The sequence below is a fragment of the Neltuma alba genome, unplaced genomic scaffold, assembly GCF_004799145.2.
Source record: "Neltuma alba isolate B1F8T4 unplaced genomic scaffold, ASM479914v2 tig00006484_pilon, whole genome shotgun sequence".
In the NCBI taxonomy this organism is placed as follows: Eukaryota; Viridiplantae; Streptophyta; class Magnoliopsida; order Fabales; family Fabaceae; genus Neltuma; species Neltuma alba.
This window is the reverse complement of record NW_021634480.1, coordinates 13,263-31,654: the sequence shown is the minus strand read 5'-3', so window position 1 is coordinate 31,654 and position 18,392 is coordinate 13,263. Positions and strand designations below refer to the sequence as shown.

Genomic DNA, 18,392 nt, shown 5'->3' with positions numbered 1-18,392 from the left:
TACACGCACGGAGCACATTACACGAGTCACATTCCAGCGGATACAATCAAAACAACGTAATGAAAGAATGAAAGATGAGCAGCTATTTGACAAATAGAAATTTACACTGAGTTTTTTTTCTAAAACACCCTAAGCATATGTCTTAATTCTCTCCCTCCATCTCGTACTTGTTTGTTATTGGGGGAATTTCAATAGAGTCAATTTGAAAAGAGATTGATAAATATGTGAAATAAGTCTTATATATAGAACTAATATCAACTTACCAATTAGGTCCTGAATTAAAGACCGGACGAGTATTATATTGCCCCTAGTTCACCAACAAAAAAATGATAATGCATAACAATTAGTTATCTCTTTTCCTGATGGCAATCAATTCAGGTAACTGCGAAAAAACCAAAATATATATAAGAAGTTATAAAATGAAATAAAATAAGATAAATTAGAATTGTGCAAAAAGTGTGAGGGCATGAAATTAAGAGTGCATAATAGAGCTGATCAATGATCAGTTCACGAATTACTATGACCTTTTCTAGATTACTATTACGGCTCCGTTTGGGTGACACCCCAAACCATGAAATAAAATAAGATAAATTAGAATTGTGCAAAAAGTGTGAGGGCATGAAATTAAGAGTGCATAATAGAGCTGATCAATGATCAGTTCACAAATTACTATGACCTTTTCTAGATTACTATTACGGCTCCGTTTGGGTGACACCCCAAACCATGGTTTGGGGACCCAAACCATGGTTTGGGTGATAAGTCACCCAAACACCCACTGATTTTGGGCAAACCGTGGTTTTAGACCAAAACCATGGTTTTGGCTCCAAAACCATGGTTTTGAAAAAAACAAAATTTTTTTGCTTTTGGAGAAAAAAGGGAGAGTGTGAGAGCCTATATGATATGTATCTTGTTATTTTTTTTATAAACATATTTTTTTATAAATATATTTAATCTTATATTTTAAAAATATATATACATATTAATTATTTATTAATTATATTATCTTATGTATTATTAATTATGTTAATAAAAAATATATTATTAACAATTTTATTCCTTCAAATTAAAATATATCATAAAATCTATTTTTTTCTGTAATTATCATATTAACTTATGTCTTTTTTTTAGTAATTTGTATATATAAAAAGTGCTTCTGATAACAACTATCCAAACACTCTCACTTCTCAAAATCACTTTTTCATAACATTTATTCTTTTCAGAATCTATTCTTCCTAGAATCTATTCTCCAGAATCACTTTTCCAAACCACGGTTTGGTTTCATCCAAACACACCCGTACATCATAAATAGTCATCAAGGCGTTTTCAGCTTTTGTTTGATTAAATTCTGTTATGACATGTTCGTTTTCATGGGCTTTATATCGGGCTTATATGATTGGGCTTAGCCCATTATACTCGTCCTTGATGAATGCCTGCAATCACATAGAGTCCATTTGTATAAGCTTCTTTTCGCCATTTAACCCAATAACGTATTCACACAATCGTAATAAATAATAAAATAATGAAAAAAAAACAACAACTAAGAAAATATGATAAGAGAAAAATAATTACAGAAAATATTAGAAAAAATACATTAAATATTAAGAAAAACTCAAATTAAAACTTATAAAGTGAACCATATTTCTTTTCAAATTTAAAACTTATAAATAAAACCGGAGTATACAAGAAAAACGTTTAATTATGAATACAAGTACAAGAAGTAAGACTTTAATAGAAAGATCTTTTATCATTTTTTTTTTAATAAGAAACACTTACTCATTTTCAAAAAGCTTGATGTCATGATCTTTTAGGTCTTCCGACAGCCTTTGAAAGACATTTAAATATTATTCCGATCAAGGTATATATTATTGGACACGGAAAATCAAAAGCACGACGGAGAAGAAAAGAAGAAAGGAAGATGCCTAATGACTAGTGTGCCCAATCCATTATTATTGCCCAGAAGAATCTTACAGATGGCATATGTAAATAAATAAATAAAAAGCGAAAACCTCATGAGCTGCTATAGCCAACACAAATTAAACCATACTTGAAATAATAAATTTACAACTCTTGAACTGATAACACAACTAACTATTGATATCATTTACTAGAACATCCAGCTGAACACTTCCAATAGTGCCTTGGTTAGGTAGTGAAGGTTCATCAAATTGGGGTAATTTTAGTAACTTGAACTTGGCACAACATACACAAATCCCATATAACACGAAGCTTACTGACGCCAACATGAAAAAATAAGCCATACAAGGACATGTTGTTATGTATATGTATATATGCAATAGCTTGCTAATTTTAAACTCATGACAGATAATAAAATGTAATCATACTTACTTGTACAAAGAAAATTAAAGAAAATAGCAGTCACATCATTTTAATAATTTGTCTTTATTCCATTGAACGGTAAAAATTGGGAACTGATATCCGTTTGGTAGGAAAAGTTCTGAGCATCATAAAAAGCTGGGACTCCCAATTTCCCATAGCTTGATATGCCATCAAATAAATAATTTTTGTCTCATATATTCCAAAAAAAGAAGAAGAAGAAGAAGAAGAAATAAGGTGGGGACTCCATTTGGATTCCAAACACAAAACCTATTAAGGGTTAATTTGGGGCAATTAAATCTTTTTACTTTAAAGTATTTCCGATCACTTTCTTATGTCTATTCTATCAAACATCATTATTCAGTAAAATATTTCACATATCAAATATATTTTAACAAAAAGAATAAGTCTCTGATCGTTAAATTGAAACATGTATAATTATTATGTGTGTGTGATTAAGAAAACTTCCAAGTCAAACCATGATCGATAAAGATAGACAATAACAAAAGTAATTTATTATTTTTCTGGATAAATAGCAAATATATTACTCTAAAATTACATGACACAGACCATTAATGACTTATGAATAATGTAAAAATATAATCTTTATGAAGACACACAAACAGAGACATTTTGATATACAGCTTGTTATATTCTACGCATTTGGCCGGGGATCATCATGATCGAGTCAAAACAATATACAAAATTTCAAATATTTTCAATATAGAATATATGGTAAATGTTGATCATCACACGCTATAACACACACTATAATATATTCCTCTAGTACTGATTATAAAACCTACTTAACTAATTTGAGTAGTTAGATTAAGAATGTTAGTGAAATTAGTTAATGTAATATGATTTTTTTTAAGACACCCTAAGTATCTTTCTTAATTCCTTCCCTCCTTTTCGTACTTGTTTATTGTTGGGGGAATTTCAATGGGGTTAATTTGAAAAAAAAATTGATAAACATGAAAAATATATCTTATATACAGGATCAACATTAACTTATTAATTAGGTCATATATTAAATACTGGAGGAGTATTATATATTGCCTCTAGTTCACCAACAAACAGATGATAGTGCATAACAATTATTCATCTCTTTTTCTGATGGCAGTCAATTCAGGCAACTGCGAAAAAACAAAACAAAAAATGTAAGAAGTTATAAAATGAAATAAAATAAGATAAATTAGAATCGTGCAAACGGCATGAGGGCATAAAATTAAAGGACTTGACCCTTAGTTGAACTTGACTCGTATAAAGCTGATGTAAACCTATTATGCATTTAAATTCTTATTTTATCAAACTTCATCGACATATAATATATATAATTATATAAAATAATTATGACTTGTTACTGGGTGTATGGCTTTCATTTTTACGGGGACATGCACTTTGACTCCAGGCGATACGTACAGCGTACCAACTAGCTACTATCCTTATCAATAATACCCACTCCATATTTTTCATCAATCAATTAATAATAATAACAATGTCTTGTTGAATTATATATATCCTTTTCCAGTCTTATATCCCTGCAGATCTTTATGAAAAACACACTCTTCTTTGATTAGAACATTGTAGTCACAGAAAGAATTTACAATTGAATACTACCTTAGGTCCTAATTAGAAGAGCCAGTTGACTAATTTGAGGAGATTAAAGAAGTAAGTTGAGTTAGTTATTTGTTCTAAATAAGTGTTGTCTTTCCTAAAATATATTTACTAATCAAGTGTATTGACTAGAAATATAATTATTAGAAGGACTATCTTGGAAAAAATTGAGTAAATATGAGATACAAAGTGGATTAGGGTCTTATATTTAGGACCAAAATAAAAATCAAATAGAGTCTTATATTAAAGACTGGAGGTAGTATTTTTTTTCCTCTTTGATCAATGATCTTACGAACTGATCGAACTTAATTAATTGTTTTATTGTCTGTTTGGTGAAATTTATATTTGTCCCAAGCTTGACAGGACAAGAAAATAAAATTGAGCCATGATATATACTTTTCATTTAATGATTAGCACATAATTAATCAAGTGAAAATTGAGATAAGACATTTAGGATTAAAAAATCACCTCAACTAATTCCCAAATGTAGCAACAGAGGTAGTAATAATGTAATATTTTCTCCTGTATTTATTATAACTTTCAAATAATTAATTAACGAACAACGAACAATTAGGTAAAATTAATTAAAAATAATAAATATGCCATAATTAGGTTTTTGTTTTTAAATATTCTCTTATACTAAATCAGAAAAAGAATAAAAGAAAATGTGTGAGAAGATGTGATAAGAGAGAAATAATAAATGGTAACATTAAAAAAATACATTCAATATTAAGACAAACCCAAATTGAAACTTATAAAATAGATCATATCTCTTTTAAAATTTGAAGCTTATAAACAGGATAGGAAGGAGTATATAAATAAGACGTCTAATTATGAATACAAATACAAAAAGACCTTAATAGAAAGATATGGCTAATGAATATAAACATCTTTTATCATTTTTTTAATAAGAAACATACACTCCTCATTTTCGAGAACTGTTGATCTCATGATCGCCTTTAGGTCTTCCAACAGGCTTTGAAAGACATTTAAATATTGTTCCGATCAAGATATATGTTATCGGACACGAAAATCGAAAGCATGAAGAAGAAGAAAAGAAGAAAGAAAGGTGACTAATGACCAGTGTGACCAATCCATTATTATTGCTCAGAAGAATATTACAAATGGCATATATAAATAAAAAAGATGTGAAGACTTCATGAGCCGCTATAACAAACACAAATTAAACCACACTTGAAATAATAACTTTACATATCATGAACTGATAACACAATTAACTATTGATATTTTCCGCCAGAACTTCCAGCTGAAAACTCATCATCCTTCCAATAGTGCCTTGGTTAGGTAGTGAAGGTCCATCAAACTGGGGTAATTTTAGTAACCTGAACTTGGCACAACATACATAAATCCCAAAGAACACGAGGCTTAGTGATGCCAACATGAAAAAATACTTATCCACGTGACTATTGTTTATGGACTCCTTGATCCAGCTATGAAAAATCAATACAAATAGTGCGCTGGATAAACTACCAAGCCCCCACAGCATTTCAATGCACGGTTCTACAAAGTTCATCATTGACTCAGGCACCCCAGTACACAGGAAAGCCCCTAGTCCATATTCTGCAAATCCTTGCGTTAGCCCTAGCAGAAAATACTGTGGAGTCAAAACCATGATGCTTAAGGGAATGATATGGTCGGGGTCTTCTTTGAAAGGAGGCTTGATCAGCTTCAGCCTATGAAGTTCCACTAGCGCAGCCGCAATAGAACAAAGTACTGAACAAAACATCCCAATACAAATACCCCAAGTTGGTTTCGCCAGTCCTCTGATTGCTTGGATTGTCCTCACTGCGAACGCAACCAAGGATTGGAGTACAATGAAAACCATAACAGAAACATGGAGACCACCAACGTTAGGGTTCAAGTTTTGTGCTTGCATGACAAAGTGTTACCAGAAGCAAAAGTCAAGCTGTAGGCGAAGAAAATGATGAGCCCTAAGGGTATTAAAGGATAAAGGCTCTTCACGTCCCTCACTTGCTCCGCCGTGCAAACCTTTTCATCTCTCTCTTTATGACCTTGAGCATCGAATTTGTTGCTTCTACTTATGGCGGCCCTATCCAAGAACAATAAGAATGATGCATCACGTGGCAACAAGTGAACATCACCGTTTTCTTTACGATAAAAGGGATCTTCCAAATCATCTGAACTGTTGGAGGAATAACTCTCTTTTGGAGAAGGGTACGGCAATATTCTACTTTTTTCAATAGCTGTCCCAGAAATGGAGGTCATTAGAGTGCTTTTTGTGGGTCTTTCTTCTGACTCATTTGAACCTTGTTGAGTATTATTATTATGGGACTAATAACCCTCTTTTGACGATGGATATGGCAATCCACGTTTCCGAATAGCTGCCATGAAAACCCTACAAATGGTAGTAAGAGGGCTTCCTATGGACCTTACTTCAGGGTAGTAGCAGAAAATCCCGAAGAAGAATAATAAATGCGTACTTCCCATAACAAGAGACGAAACTCCGAACTTTTCCAACCATTCAACTTTGCTTTGGCCTAGCCAAAAGATAGCCATACAAGTGCCGGTGAAGGAAGCAGTAGTACTCCAAAGATTATTGCGAGTTCCATTGCGATTATTTTCTTCTGGGTACTTTTCCCTCACCTTTTCACTCAGCTGATAGTCAAAAAAATCTCTTAAAGATGGCTCCTCCCCTGCTTTGCCTAACGCAATAAGTACTATGGCTAAAATCAAGCCAGTGCGAAACCATAGTAGCATCAAACCCCGTAATTAACAATGCACTTCTTATCTAAAAAAAAGAAAGAAAGAAGAGGAGCAGATCGCAACTCAAGGCATAAGTGTTTCTCATTTCTTGCCCCTAAAAACATATCATAACAGAGACAACTCGCCGCCAGAAGATGTTTAATTTATAACCGCGTGTAATCACTTAATTTTATACAGAACAGAATTTCAGGCCACACACACACACACACACACACGATATTTTTTCTATCATAAGCATCCGCCAACGGGACCATCCATGATTCGAGTATGTTTAGAAAGCTGAAAGATTATTAAGAGATAGTTTACCATGGTATAGGCCGCGGTGCATAAGATAATGACATTGAAAGGACCTGCGTAAGCTTCTGATATGTGAGTAACAGCAACTTTGAACACAGCTGACATGAAGAATAGCATGTTCGTAAGCACAATAGCTCTCGTTAATTAGGCCGAGACAAAGATCTTCTGTAAGAAGATCTATCAAAACGTCCACCACTGCCTTTTGTACCAAGGCATGGCTAAAAACTAAACCCGAATCATAAATATCATCAGAGCAAGAAGCTAGCTAGCTCTTGTTGAATCTCGTCAAAATGATATTCAATAGAAATAGAAATAGCTAACTCAGCATACAAGAGCATGTTGATATGTGTGTGTGTGTGTGTGTGTGTGTGTGGGTGGGTGTACATATCCGAGATGAAGAGGACAGTCTTGGAAGGTACAAAGCCATTGCGGAGGCAGTCGAATAAGCTTCTGCAAAAACTATTAGTCTACATCGTTCTAGACGGAGAACTAATGCCACCGTAGCCGGATGATCTCTTCTTCCTTTTGATGATTGAGTTAAGAGAAAGCAAGCGTTATAACTTATGTTTATATAACAATCTAGAGGAAGTCATTATATATGTATGAACTGACAAGGAGGAAGCTGGCATCATTCAAGTTTTCCCGTGGGCCGCTCATCTGCGAGTCGGTTCATTGTATTAGGTAAGCTATGATACGGTTCGTTCCATCTCTTCATTATTTGAATGGAACTGTTGTTCTGGACCACAATGCCCGGGAACTCAGCTCAAGTCATTTAAACTCAACTACTCAATCGACGACAGCTAAAGAAGGAAATGGTATACAAACACTATAGGGGGCTCGCTCTGTAATTAACCTCAGAAATCCAACAGCTGAGAGAAACAAATCAAGAAATGGTGACAAAGTTGAAAAACCTCAGGGGAGGACAAGCACGATGAGACGAGTGTCGTATGGATGTCATGGGTAGATTTATAATTATAATACTATTTTAATTTAATAAATGTTGTTGTTTCCAAAATATTTAAAAGAAATTTTAAAGGAAAAATTTCAACAAAATCCCACCCAAGAGAATTAAATACAAAAAAGTTTTTTAAAATCATCAAATTATTCTGAAATCTCAAGAGACCTTAAGAGAGTTTATTTGTTTAATCATCAAATTGCTCTTTTTTTTTTTTAATTTGCATTGACAACTGAAAAAGCAATCGTTGACAACTTAAAGCGTGGGAATTAACAACTATTGCAGCAGGTATTGACAATTTATGCATTATATTTTGTGATGTGCTGAGAAAATGTATTGTCAATACATGCTGTGATAGTTGTTAATACTTATACCTAAAGTTGTTAACTACTACTTTTTCAATTGTCAATACAAACTTAAAAAAAATAAAAGCAATTTGATAATAAAACAAATAAAATTTATTACAATGAGGTCCCTTAAAGTTTGAGAATAATTAAATAATTTTAAGGAATTTTTTGTATTTAGTTTTTTTATGTGGGACCTTATTACAATTTTTTTAATTTTAAATCACATAAGACCAAGTCACGACAGTAGCGAAGTGACGTGTTTCCCCAATCACGCGGTGGAAAATCAGTCACATGCATTTTAATAGGCAGGGGACGAAGACGCTCCCTCGTCAACCCCAAGCGCCTCAATATTCCATATGGGAAGGGAAGAGATCGACGCACCTTCCTAGTCAACCCCAAGTGCCTCAATGAAGAAGATGGGGACGAAATTTCCCAACCAATCATACAACGCTTGCCTGCATCCATGCACAATGCATGGTGGACAAAGCTTAAATATTAAGCAATAGTTACGTTGTCTGCGGGGAAAGCTTGCCACGTCACAAGTTTGCGCCACATTTCATTTTCATGGGCCATATTAAGCTTTCGTGATTGGGCTTGATCAGTTCCATCATATTTTTCCTCCTCCTCCACCCAATGAGATATTGACACAGACACACTCTTTGATAGAGAGATACGCAGATTTATATTTAATGCTTCTCCGGTTCTTAATATAAAATGTAATTATTAAGTTAATTTTGGTTCTAAATATAAGATCTATTTATCATATTTATCAATTTTTTCTAAATTACCCTTATAGATACTCACTCAACCATCATCAAGTAGAAGGGAAAGGAAGAATATTAAAGAAGATGATTATGATATTTTAAAAAAAATATGTCATATTTCTTATAATTAACTAACTTACATAATTTCTTTAATCTAATCAAATTAGTTAAATAGGTCTTATATTAGGGACCGAAGGAGTACTTTTTTTTTTAAAAAAAAATTTTACCCTTCTTTAATATATTTTTTGACATGTGAGAATTTGTTACAAGTGACTTATATTAAAGAGTAGAGTGTTAAGTATGTATGTGGAGTGAATATGAAAGAAAGAAAGGTAATTAAGTGTTTAGCTCATTGGTTCGATATACGCGGAGCAGTGCCAGTGACCCTCTTCGATATTTAAAATGGCTCTTCTTCAAGGAATAGTACATGTTGATACGCTACTCACTCAGCTGCACGTAGCTCATACTATAGATTACACGTGGCATGCACATTCCAACAAATTAAATAATAAAGGAAACTTAGTATATGGCACAAGTTACTTTAATTTACAGTTGAACTGATAACACAACTAACTATCGATTAATATATCTACCTGGACTGGTAATAATTCATCCATCCTCTCAGTAATAGTCTCTTGGATGGTTTCTGCTGGAAATACAAATTGGGGTCTCTGGAACTTGAACTTGGCATAGAATATATAAATCCCAAGATACACGAAGCTGAGTGATGCCAACAGCAGAAAATACTTGTCCAGGCGACTACGGTTGATGGCGTCCTTGATCCACATATGAAATACTAATGCAAATAGGATGCTGGAGAATTTCCCAATCCCCAGCAACATTTCAATGCACGGTCCCGCAAAGTTTTTCATTGACTCAGAGTACAAACGATCACTCAAGAAATCCTCAAGCCCACCCTCTGCAAATCCTTCCATTAGCCCCAGCAAGACATACTGTGGAGTTAAAATCATGATGCTTATGGGAATCTCATCCTCTGGTTTTTTTAGAAACCTTATCAAAGAGAGCCTACGACATTCGACTTGCCAAGCTGCAATACTGCAAATTACTGAGCAAAACATCCCAACACCCATGCTCCAAAGTGGTCTCACCACTGTATATCTTGATTGGATTATTCGGACCACAAAAGTAACCAGAGATTTGATTGCAAAGAAAACCATGATAGGAATATAGAAACCACCAATGGAATAAGAACCCAAGTTGCTTGCTTGCAGAACAAAGTAAGTATTACCAGAAGCAGAAACCAAGCTGTATGCGAAGAGGGTGATTCCCAAGGGAAGAACAAGATAAAAGTTCTTGACGTCTCTCACTTGCACGACTGCACAAACCTCTTCTTTTACTACTCTCTCTTCACCATCGGAGTTGTTCATCATAGCAGCCCTGTCTAAGAACAACAAAAACGATGGATGACGTGGCAACAAGTGAACCTCGCCATTTTCTTTCTCATAAAAGAGATCTTCTGATAAACCATCTAAACCTTCATTGTTATAGCCCTGTTTTGAAGATGGGTATGGCAATTTGCGCTTCTTAATTGCTGCCTTAAAGACCCGGTAAATGATAGTGAGAGGGCTTTCTGAGGGTTTCTCAAGAGAAAAGCAGAAAATGCCGATGATAAACAGTAAACACGTAGCTCCCATAACAATGGACGACAATCCAAAATTTTCCTGCCAAGAAGCTGAGCCTAACAACAAGGAAGCTGTAACGTAACCTATAACGGAAGCGACAGACCACCAAAGATTAGTAGTTCTGCTGTCATTTTTATCTGATCTTTCTTTCTCTTGTGATGATTCCCTGTCCTCTCCTTCGTTTTTCTCGGTACATTTTTTCTTTACCTTTTCACTTAGTTGATAATCAAAAAAATCTCTTAAAGTTGGCTCTTTTCCGGCCGTGCCTAATGCGATGAGTACTATTGCGAAAACCAAAGTAACGATATCCGGATGTGATGCTCGAATCCATAGTATCACCAACCCCTGCAATAAAAAATAATACCTTGTTTCATTTCATCCTTTGAATTTTAAATTTTAGAGTAAAATATTCTCACATCCCTTGCATTTTGTCCTAATCACACGGATCTCTTCTTTATTTTAAAAATATAAACTTACGTGTAAATTGTTGACTTCGTTAAGAAAATTCTAAAAAGATACTTTTTTAAATTAAAATTTATATTAAAATACTTTTTATTTACTCTATTCTTCTTAATACTAAATTCCTAAATTTGGGCTAAAATTTTTTTTGAAGAATTTAAAGTTTTTTTTTCTTGATTTTATTTTTCATTTTTTAAATAGTCATTTATTTAGTATTTTTATCATATTGGGATAGAAAATTAAGTAATCTAGTTAATATAGCTAGCTCGCACTACAAAAAAACAGCTGATTAGCGACGGAAACAAATTCTGTCGCAAATTAGCGACGGAATTTGAGACGGAATTTGTTCTGTCGCAAATTAGCGACGGAGTTTGCCACGGAAATTCCGTCGCTAATTTTTTTGACCGATTAGCGACGAAATTTCTGTCTGTCGCTAAATTCCGTCGCTAATCTGTATTTAGCGACGGAATTGTCTGGAAAAAAAAAAGATTCCGTCGCTAATTTTTTTTTGATGGATTAGCGACGGAATTAGCGACGGAATTGTCTGACAGAAAAAGATTCCGTCGCTAATTCCGTCGCTAATCTATAAAAAAAATTAGCGACGGAAATTCCGTCGCAATTCCGTCAGAAATTAGCGATTAAAATAGTTATGATTAAAATTATCATATAGTATATTTTTAGTTTTTAATAATATATATGTATATATAATTGTTTGTGTAAAATAATATAATATATATATAATTTTACATAATAAGTTAACAGGTTTATTGCAGCTCAACTGGTCAAGCCGCACGTGCGCACGGAGGAGGTCCTGGGTTCAAGCCATGGAGAAGTCACTTTGAGAAGGGAATTATGTGGTGGTGACACGTGGCGCACACGTGGCAGTAGATGTGAGGTGGCAGCGACACGTGGAGGTGGTCCCAGTGATGACGTGGCAATTAGTAGAGGTGCCATGTGGCATTTTATTTTATTTTTAAAAAAATCGAGTTAGCGACGGATTTTCTGTTGGTAATTAGCGATGGAAAAATTAGCGTCCCTAATTAGCGACGGAATATCCGTCGCTAACTCTGTCACTAATTAGCGACAAAGGAATTAGCGACGGAACAAATTCCATCGCTAATTCCTTCGGTAATCCGTTCCGTCGTTAATCTGTCACTAATCTGTCGCTAATTCCGTCGCTAAATTCAAAATTCCGTCGCTAAAACCATGTTTTTTTGTAGTGTCGCGTAAGTTTAAGATAACTATAACTAACCATAATAAAGGCTGCCGTGCAGAAAATGATGGCCATGAAGCGACCTATGTAAGCCTCTGATACGTGTATGACAGCAACTTTCAACACAGCCGATAATCCATCTAAAAAACTCACAAGCATAGTCGTTTTCCATAGATTATAGTCATCATCTCCAAGGAAATCCGCGAAAACGTCCACCACCCCCTTGTTTACCAATGCATGGCTGAGAACTAAACCTGAATATTAGAAATATACCATTAAAGAAGTGGGTGTGGAACGAAAGCAAATTAAAAAAGAAAAGAAGTTAACGAGTGGCGAGAGATTTTGATCTGGAGACAGAGAAATTGATGTTACCCCAGATGAAGATGACAGTCTTGGAGAGGACAAAACCATTGCGGAGCATTTGCAGGATAGCTGTGATGATCATCATCGTCGTAGTAAATATGAACAGACGAGTAGGAAGTCACAGGAGGAAAGAGCTAGAGAGACGAATTGAAGCTTAGGTCTTTCAATGTGGGAAGCGCGCACACACACACACACACACACATATATTTGTACAAACAAAAATAACAAGCAAAAACGTGCATGCATGGGAGCTTATATGTGTTATAATGTAACGCGTCTCGAGTTCAGTAAGTATGAACACAGAAGGAGGAAAGAGGTGGAGACGAAGTTTCTTCGCGATGCATAAAGCTTATAGCTTCACTGTGCATGAATATGGACTTGACACGACCAACTTCTTCACTCTTGCAATTTTGACTTGCCTTTTTCCAAGGTCAACTTTTTAGCTATCCACATTACTTTTTTCCTTCTTATGGAATATGAAGTTGAAGTAGCACCGCACAGCTCCATTATTTGGATGAGAAAATTTCGTTATGGCATAATTTATCCTAAATGTTTTTTTAGCACAACATTCATTATTATTGGGGGTATTTTGGTCTAAAATATATTTTAATGATGAATTAATAATTAGATGGATGAAAATGAAGTTTTAAAAATAGAGGGAGGTGTCTCATGTAACTTTGCTTTTTTTTTTTTTTTGGGCCAAGTGCCAACCATGTAATTACTGATTAACTTTGATTTCAGTAGAAGTTTCTAATAATTTTGAAAACATTAAAATAAAAATATATTTATAATTAATGTAAAATATTAAAATAAAAACGATTTTGAAAATAGAAATATCTTTATAAGTAATGTAACATAAAAGGAAGCTCTGTGTATTTTCTACCCTTTCCTTTAGCCAAGGTATTTTATACAATCGATTCGTTTTTGCCCTTTAAAAGAATTATAGTGTATCAGTTCAAAAAAAAAAAAAAGAATTATAGTGTATTTTACTCTTCAAATAGCGAGGGAGTTACGGGTCTGCAAGTTGTGAAGAGAGAACGCTGCGAACTCTCTTACATATCTTCCTCTCAGGAAAACCAAATTCCATTTCCAGAGATAAAAGAAATTTTAAATTACACAACACCAAGTCATGAGTCGACTTCTGAAAAGATGAAAATGATAGCAGGGAAGGGACGTATTTCCCTCATCAGGGGGTGGAAAACCAGTCAGATACACTTATTAGGCGGGGGACGAGGAAGCTTCCTAGTCAACCCAAATACCTCAACATTCCATATGGGAAGGGAAGAAATCGACGTGTCTCCTTTTTCTTTTCTAGACGCGGTCAGTAATTATTTCCTCCCGTCCTACCTTTATGTCTAATACACCCTGCATAAGACTATGCATGGTTGACAAAGGGGAAATAAAGAAGATGGGGACGAAATTTCCCAGCCAATCATACCACGCCGGCCGACCTCCATGCACAGCACCTGGTGGACATATTTAAATATTAAGCAATAGTTATGTTGCCTGCGGTGAAAGCTTGTCACGTCACAAGTTTGCGTCGCATTTCATTTTCATGGGCCATATTAAGCTTTCAGTGATTGGGCTTTGTGTCACGATCCCAAAAGAAGTGAGCTCAGGAAATGACCCAAAAGGAATCCCAAATCTCATATGTATGCACAAACAGAGGAGGAGACGCAAAACGCGGTTACGATGGGATTTGGAGGGTCAAGCCGAGTATAATAAGGACAAAGTCTGTTATGGAGGGTGTGGAAAAGATTATGGTCTCTCTCTCTTTCACCTGAAGATTCTTCCCTTGCTACCTTTTTGCTTCCTTCTTTCTGCTCCTTTCTGCAACTTTGTAATTCACTGATATTTGCATATTTCATTGTATTGAGCGCATAATTTTCATTTATGTTGTAACATCCTAAAATAAAGATATAAAACATTATATAAATATTATTCTGTCATTTAGTAAATAAAATACTTTTACAGTAGTAATTATTTAGGCAATCACGTAATAATGGCACGAATGATGTAATTCCATTTGATTTAAGAGGAAAGACATATTAGATATTAGATAAGATTTAGAATCTTGGAGAAGAAAGAAATAGTAGATAAGATTGTAATTAATAGTAAATGGACAAGAAGGAAGATTGTAATTAATGGTAAACGGATGAGAAGGAAATTAATGTCAGATCAATTAATGCTTTAGTAGAGAGATATAAATACATGCCTTTGATTTCCAAACAAGAAACATATGAAAGAGAAGGAAAAAGTGAGAGAGACTGACATGCAAAAGGAAAGGTAAGACTTCTTGTCTTATTAAGTAGTATTACCCTGCCTATATGTTTCTCACTTATCATGATTTTAACTTATTATATTATTTTCTTAATTTTATTAGGTTTATGATAACTTATCTCTTTATTTATGTAGGAACTATCTTAGATAATAGTGCTGTGTGCGGATTATGAACATCCAAATTATTCTATGTGAATTGTGGATCCACTTTAGGAGATGCCTTAGTTTTGTCTAAGTGATGATATCATGGGTGCTTAAAATTATATTTATATCTGTGCAAGATTTCTCATATAAATTCCATTGCAGGGCTTAAATATATATATATATATATATATTTCTACTCAAATGAGCAGCTGGGCATTATTAGTTGAAGTTGATTATTTAGTATTACTCATAATTTTATCGTAATGCTTTAGATGCCAATCACAAAGATTGTTGTTCAGATTGAATGGGTACAAGTTTGTAACCTTCATGTCACGCCCCAACTTTGGAGATGACCGGAACGGAATATGAGAGACCTCACATTCTAAAATAATGCCCTTAATTTGTCGCTTTGGGGTAACTCTAAAAATTAACCGAATTAAGCAATATAGTGCATAATCCGGGTCGTATTCATTTTAAGGAGCTGAAAATGAAATTAAATCTTAGTAAATAAATGCAAGTAACCTAAACTATAAAAATGATTTTTGATTTGATAATTGCTAGGTAAATACTATGAATCAAATTGAAATTAAAATACTTTTTTATTTTTATATATATAAATGATTAAAATGAATAATGATGAAGGAAATGAAAATGACACACGCGAGTAAACAATAATAATAATCAATCCTCCAATTTAACAACGCAGACAATCCTCACTCTAAAAGATGTGGAAGTTAAAATAATGAATTAAAAATTATAATTAAACTTTTAATCCAAGAACTGAGCCATCTTGAATTGTCACAAAATATTTTTCAAAATCCTAAATTACTAACTATAACCAGAATAGTAAAATGGGATTAAGGGTGCTAAAAACTAATGCTTAATTAGAACTCTTAAATCCAAAACAATAGAATTAAAGCTAGCAAAAGACAATAAGAGTCAAGATTCCAAGCTACCTCAGAAAATCACAATATATTAACTCTAAAATCAATACAAATTTCATAACCATAACATTATAATTGAAACTAAAGCTATAAATAGCCCAATGTCAAATGCTAAAAAGTAATCTGGCCACAATAATTTCTAAATATAATCAGATTAAATAATACAAATTTTTCAATAATCAGAATAACTATCCTAAGACCTAGGAATTGTTAAACAACTATTATACAGGAAATTAAAATAACTAAAACTCCTTTTTAATGATCTGAGCTCTTGCCATTATTGTTGAATTAGAAAATTACAGAGTCCTGGCCATAGTTTGCCATAAAAAATGCCATGATCAATATTCTACTATAGGATGCCGTGGAAGAACATTGTTCACGCTGGGTCCCCTTTCGTTGTCGCTGCTCCAGCCATAGCATGTTCTGTTCGTGTTTTTTTAGTTCGCTGGCTGCCCTATGGTTTTGATTCTGTCGCAACGTGGAGAGGAAGAAGATGCTCTGTTCTGTTGGACGCCTCCAGCCGTCGCTGGCCGTCCTCTACTCACTGCTTCTGTTCGCTATCTCTCTGCCAATAGGAGATTCGGCGAAGAAGAAGACTGGTGGAGAATGGAGAGAATATTGAATTGTGATTGTGCTGTCAAGCTCTCTTTGTCCAGCCCCTGATTCGTTCAAGCTGAATCCTCTTCTGCCGTCCTCATGTTGCCGCCAAGCGCCCCTCATGTCCTCTGGTCCTGAACGCTAGTCGAGCCCCCGCTGGTTGCGTCGCTGGCCTCACGAAGATGATAGCACCCTATATTTTTTTTATTTTTTTTATTTCATATATTCCTTTCCCCTTTTTTCTTTTTATCCAATTCTTCAACAAACCTGCAACCAAAATTCAAGAATAAGAATAAGGTAGCATTAATTGTCCTTAAAAATCAATCAATCACAATTATGATAATTTTACCCCTATTACGCACTAATTCAAGTTAAAGCACTATAATATAAATTTTACTCAAATAATGCAATTAAGAATCAATAATAATGACCAAAACCCACAAAAATATATAAAAATGCATGTAAAAACATAGGTTTGTCAACTCCCCCACACTTAGCCTTTTACACTCTTAGGTAAAACATCATTAAAGAAGAATCCAATAGAGACACTCAATCCAAGCAAACATAAAATTGACTAAGCATGAATGTGCAATTAACTCAAGCAACCTTTATTCCTAATCAATCAACAATCATAGAATACTTCAGTGCAAAGAAATAAACACAAGAAATATAGCTGGATAAAGGAAGAGAAACATAATAAAGCTCACATAGCGTACAAGTGTTTCACTCATCTCTTAAATGGGAAAAATTTCACTCAATCCACCTAGATTAGCACCTACAATAAGCTTGTAGAGATTCGAATGTCTCCACTACTAACATACCTTAGACTCATGATCAAGGGGACTTGAAGGGTTGTAATGTTGGAAAGTGAGGCCAAATGAATGAAATGAACTAACAAGTGAAATGCATGAGTAATAAAGTATCAACTCAAAGTGAGCTAAAGTACAATCATAAAAGAATACCAATGTGCAGATCTTAAACTTTTGGAACAGAAATCCTTGCTCTTCAAACCACCATAAAATGTCTTATTTCAAATTTTATTCTTTTGTTGCAACTTATTTTCTTTTTCTATGACTTTCTTTCCTTAGCTTTTTCTATATATTGTCTTCTCTTTATTGCCTTTTTCTATTTCTTTTTTCTTCTTTTGTATTCTTTTTTTCCCCCCTCTTTTCTTCTTCTTCTTCTTCTTTTTTTTTTTTTGCATCCAAACCCAAAAAGGCAAAGATATAGACTTTAATGATGTACTTTTGAAAATGAAAAACCAAATGTAACTCATGCAAAACACTTGCTAAAAAGCAATTAGTAAAATGAAACTAAAGGCTCAAAAGGCTGAACAAAGATTAAATGAAGTAGCTTGTGCAACACCTTACTTTTATATATACTAATATGATCATTTTAACGTCTGTGAATTACTAACGCCAGGTTTCCATCCTGGGAAAAGATAGCGAATTTTTTTTCCCTTTAACATTGGAATCCGTTGATCAAATATTTCAAACCTTCAGATAACTAATGAGTGATCCAATATCAACCCTGCTTTCAACTTAATCTATTATTACCTAGAATGATTTTATACTGTGAAATCTCATAATATTATATTAAAAATACAGCAACCATTTTGGTTGACAGCGTATACTTACAACCGGCAGTGCTCTCCTCCTTATAGAGAACACAAAATAATATTTACATAAAG

General features: G+C 34.0%; 2 protein-coding genes across 2 annotated transcripts; both read right to left on the bottom strand.

Annotated features, from left to right (window-relative positions):
• Positions 1 to 5,185: 5,185 nt before the first annotated feature.
• On the bottom strand, positions 5,186 to 6,198 carry LOC114750501 (protein NRT1/ PTR FAMILY 7.2-like). Its single transcript, XM_028939094.1, has 2 exons — positions 5,862 to 6,198; positions 5,186 to 5,757 (listed from the first exon to the last, which is right to left on the bottom strand). Exons 1-2 carry the CDS (start codon positions 6,196 to 6,198, stop codon positions 5,186 to 5,188), a joined length of 909 nt encoding a protein of 302 aa, XP_028794927.1.
• A 3,430-nt stretch (positions 6,199 to 9,628) lies between these two features.
• LOC114750499 (protein NRT1/ PTR FAMILY 5.6-like) lies at positions 9,629 to 12,822 on the bottom strand. Its single transcript, XM_028939092.1, has 3 exons — positions 12,747 to 12,822; positions 12,414 to 12,628; positions 9,629 to 11,047 (listed from the first exon to the last, which is right to left on the bottom strand). Exons 1-3 carry the CDS (start codon positions 12,820 to 12,822, stop codon positions 9,629 to 9,631), a joined length of 1,710 nt encoding a protein of 569 aa, XP_028794925.1.
• Positions 12,823 to 18,392: the final 5,570 nt, after the last annotated feature.